This window comes from Artibeus jamaicensis, unplaced genomic scaffold (genome assembly GCF_021234435.1).
Source record: "Artibeus jamaicensis isolate MK-2021 breed Jamaican fruit bat unplaced genomic scaffold, CSHL_Jam_final contig_311, whole genome shotgun sequence".
Classification (NCBI taxonomy): Eukaryota; Metazoa; Chordata; class Mammalia; order Chiroptera; family Phyllostomidae; genus Artibeus; species Artibeus jamaicensis.
The window spans coordinates 8,680,130-8,683,933 of record NW_026521717.1 but is presented as its reverse complement, the minus strand read 5'-3'; the positions used below and the strand labels follow the sequence as shown (position 1 = coordinate 8,683,933).

Sequence of the window (3,804 nt, the reverse complement as noted above, 5' to 3'; positions counted from 1 at the left end):
AGTAATCAGTAAGTTTCTCTTCATTAAAAATGCCTGTAACTTTAGAATCTAAAATTACACACTACCTCCTACCTTCAACCCATTATCAACTGATAAACCCATATAATAAAAAACAAGCTTGTTTTTGCCAGATATTTAATGCACAATGCTGTGCAGCCACAGCCCATGAAATGTGATTACCAGTAGGTGGGGTTGCAGCTCTACTGAATCAAATAAAAGCATTATGACACAGCTAAAGCCTTACATAGATGTACTTCTCTTCTTAAGCATTAAAATGTAGAGTCTGATAAATAGCGTTGTCTCTTGTGTTTTTTCTATTTTAGGAAGTTATATACTTTATAGATGAGAAACAAATCAACTCTGAATTCTCAGTTATTATTTTTACTGTAGATTTTCTCCCGATTAGGATAGGAAGACTCAGTCTCTGGTATAAAAAACTTATTTCCATGATAATATATATTTTTAAAGATTTTATTTTTAGACATGAGGAGAGAGGGAAACATCAGTGTGTGGTTGCCTCTTGAGCGCCCCCTACTAGGGACCTAGCTGGCAACCCAGGCATGTCCCCTAACTTGGAATCCGACCAGCAACCCTTTGGTTTGCAGACTGGCACTCACTTAGTTCACTGAGCCACACCAGCCAGGGATCCATGATAATATTTAAAAGATATTATCATTGTTCAGTGTCAGTTGTGTAGTCTTTTAGTAAGGGGGTGGCTAGAGTCTCTTTGCTCTCAGTAAGTGCTCTGGGTTGATGGATAAACACACTAAATTTAACACCCTGGTTGTTGGCAGCTCTGACAAAACCACTATTGGCGGTCATTGTGATGGCTTTTAGGGTGTCTCCTGTCCCAAAAATCGTTAACGAACGACTATTGATTTTTGAACTGGCCACTAGTCCCAAGGCACGCTCAGAAGGCTGGTCTGGCACAACAGTAATTCGCTTAATTAGCATAGTGGCCCTTTCTCTTTCCCCAGGTCCTCCTAAAGTCTCTAGAATAGACTGAAAATCCTTGACAGCACATTCACAAGCAAACAGCTCCTTGTCCTTCATAAATGCCTCAAGCTGTGGTAGAATCTGCTCTTTCCTCTCTTGCTCTGCTTGTTCTGTGAGCACTTTTTCTTTAAAAATAAAGTGGGAACCTCCATAGCTGAGGGCAGATACATATGTAATTAAAGTAGTAATGTCCATATTCACTCTTCTGCACACATCAAACTTAATCTCTGTAGGAAACGCAACACTTGCTAGTATATTTTCCTGGTCTATTCTGGTCACCTGGAAAAGTTCAGGGCCCTCATCGTCTGATTCTCTCTTAATGGGTTGCTGTTCTTCAGGGTGATCTAACAGAGACTTAACTGCTACTATATCTCCTCTCACAGATAGCCCCATTTCTTTTAGCTTCTCTGCCATGGGGCTGGAGACACCGTTGTAAAACGCAAAGACGATGTGAGGATTGCTGTACTGCACTGGCTGCTGGTGACTGGCCTGAAGGAAGTGTTCAGCTTGCTCAATGATGCTTTTGTCACCATATTGGCCTCTGCCCAGCCAAATATTATGCAGAGCTTCAGCCTTCCGGCCAATGGCTTTCACCCATGTATGACCACCATTTGCAACAACATCCACTACAAGGGTCTGCTTTTCTCCCAAGGTATCTGTGTAACCAAAGACATGGAGAACACTAACAACTTCTTCCAGATTTTCTGCTGATTCCACTATGGCTCTTAGGTGCGTTAAATTGGTGCTCTGCAAATGGGATTCCTTAATAGCTACTTTACCGGCTTCCACTTTCTGTAAAAATTTTAATTCAGCCTTCAATTTGCTACACAGCTTTGCAGCACCTTCAATGCCACCTTTTCTTGATCTAGAAAGTGATTCTGCTCTCTTGATCAGTTCCTTGGCTATGGAGATTCGTTCAAAGAGCATGGAGTGTGCTGACATGCTGATAGCATTATTCCTTTCCTATCAAAAGAAAAGAAACAAGGCAAATTTAAAGTCCTCAAAAATGATGGTGAGGATAACAAAACTTCAACCTAGCAACCAGGTTTATGGTCGCTGAGTCTAGGAAACTGAGTTTCTGCATGTCTGATTTTGGAGTGTCTCCGTCCGTCCTCTGACAACTAAATAAAAATCTAAACTCTTCCTTAGGTGTGCTGGAATTCTCACAAACTGTAGATCTTTATTTCTTCAGCTGGGAAGCCATGGGGTCCACAGAATGACCCAGGTCACCATTAAATGCAGTTCAGCAATGAGCTATGTAGGAATTCCTTGTCAGCCGCCTTAGTCTTTGGTTGTAGAGAAATCTTAAAAGCTCAGAAAGTCTAAACAAAATGATTGAAATAAAACTACACAGATATTACCAAATTGTCCAAAGCAAAGCTCTCTCTCCTAAAATGACCACACGAAGGCTTTCTAATCTTCTCCTTCATGAGTGGGTCTCTAATGGGGATTACACAGGGGTACACTCCACAGGCGCTTCGTTCCTGCCTTCCATGCCAACTACCATTTAAAAAAAAAAAATAGACGGAATCCACTGGTTTGGTTCCCTCTCCCATTCCCAAGATCAACTAAACTTTGTGGTACAGTCTGTGGCAGCCCCGAGGTTTGCAAGGCCTTCCGGGCTGGGCTCGGCCCTGCTCGGTCCATTAGTACCACTTGAGGCCTGCCAGGCAGAGGTAGGTTCAAAGGGCTCCGCAGCCACGGCGTGGAGCAAGGGCAGTCGGAGGGCGGGCAGACGTGGCGCTGGCCACCTTCCACGCAGACTGGCCCGGCTTAGTCGCCTCCAGGTCTCAAAAGGACGCCCAATTTCCTCCCCCCCTCCCCTTCCCTCCCCCAGCTCCTCACCGGCAGCGCCTAGAATCGCAAGGAGCGGGCACATGCACTCGACAGGCTAGGACCCAACGGGAAACCTCACACAGCAAACCCCCAACCCCACTCTAGACGCTGCTGCTATTCCGCCCAAGAGAGCCGCACTGCCGCTTCCGCTTCACCTGGCCTTGCAACTCGGCCCGAGCGGGCCGCACTGCCTCGGGCTCTTTCCGCATCACGTGGCCTTGCACTGGGTGACGCAGCACAGCGGCTGCAACAACGGCTTGCGATAGGGGCTGAGGCTTACATGTCGGCCATATTTGTTGAGGGCACAAGGCCTCTCCCCTCCAGATGCTCGATCAGCTTGTTGAGGAAGTCACCTGGCACCAGGAAAGGCTCTACCTCACACCAACCTGGGCGCTGAAAGCTCCAGCTCCAGGGTCGCAAGCAGGTTAACCCCACGCCTTAGCACCTAATCAGGGTTGGACCTTTCCTGGGTGACAGTCGGTTCATTTTAATGGAGAAACTTTCCCGGTTGAGCCCAACTCCAGCCAAGCACACTGGGTGCCAGGAAATGGCTGTCTTAGAGAAAAAATTCTGACAGAAGTTACACATCTGTTAAGTGCTGGAGGCTGGGATTTCTGACTCCAGGCCAAAGCACTTTCCATTACACTATACGGGATCTCAATAGAAAGTGGGACCCATCTTCAAAAGAGAACAAATGATCAGGTGACTTCTTAGGGGCTGGGAAATTCATATTAGTGTAGTAAAGTGCCGAAAGTCACCCAGAAATGTTAGGGCTTCATTAAAGCTAACTTTTAAAATTAAGAGGACTTCAAGTTAAAATTAATCCTATGTAGCCTTCCTGAAACATTTCTGCAATAAAAGTAAAGAAACGAAAAAAAAAAAAAAACCTCAAAACAAAAAGCATCTGACACTTTTCGAAGACAAAAAGCAGTAATTATTTGATGTTTCTATATAGCAGGCATTGTTCTAAGT

General features: G+C 45.1%; 1 protein-coding gene across 3 annotated transcripts; it reads right to left on the bottom strand.

The window, feature by feature from the left end:
* Positions 1-455: 455 nt before the first annotated feature.
* CUNH7orf25 (chromosome unknown C7orf25 homolog) lies at positions 456-3,034 on the bottom strand. Of its 3 annotated transcripts, none has more exons than XM_053662972.1 (2): positions 2,988-3,034; positions 456-1,959 (listed from the first exon to the last, which is right to left on the bottom strand). In XM_053662972.1, exon 2 carries the CDS (start codon positions 1,936-1,938, stop codon positions 673-675), a length of 1,266 nt encoding a protein of 421 aa, XP_053518947.1. In that variant the 5' UTR covers positions 1,939-1,959; positions 2,988-3,034; the 3' UTR covers positions 456-672. The 3 variants fall into 3 exon arrangements, with proteins under 3 accessions (XP_053518947.1, XP_053518948.1, XP_053518949.1); XM_053662973.1 differs by having other exon boundaries at positions 2,842-3,030; XM_053662974.1 differs by having other exon boundaries at positions 2,933-3,028.
* Between the last annotated feature and the right edge of the window lie 770 nt (positions 3,035-3,804).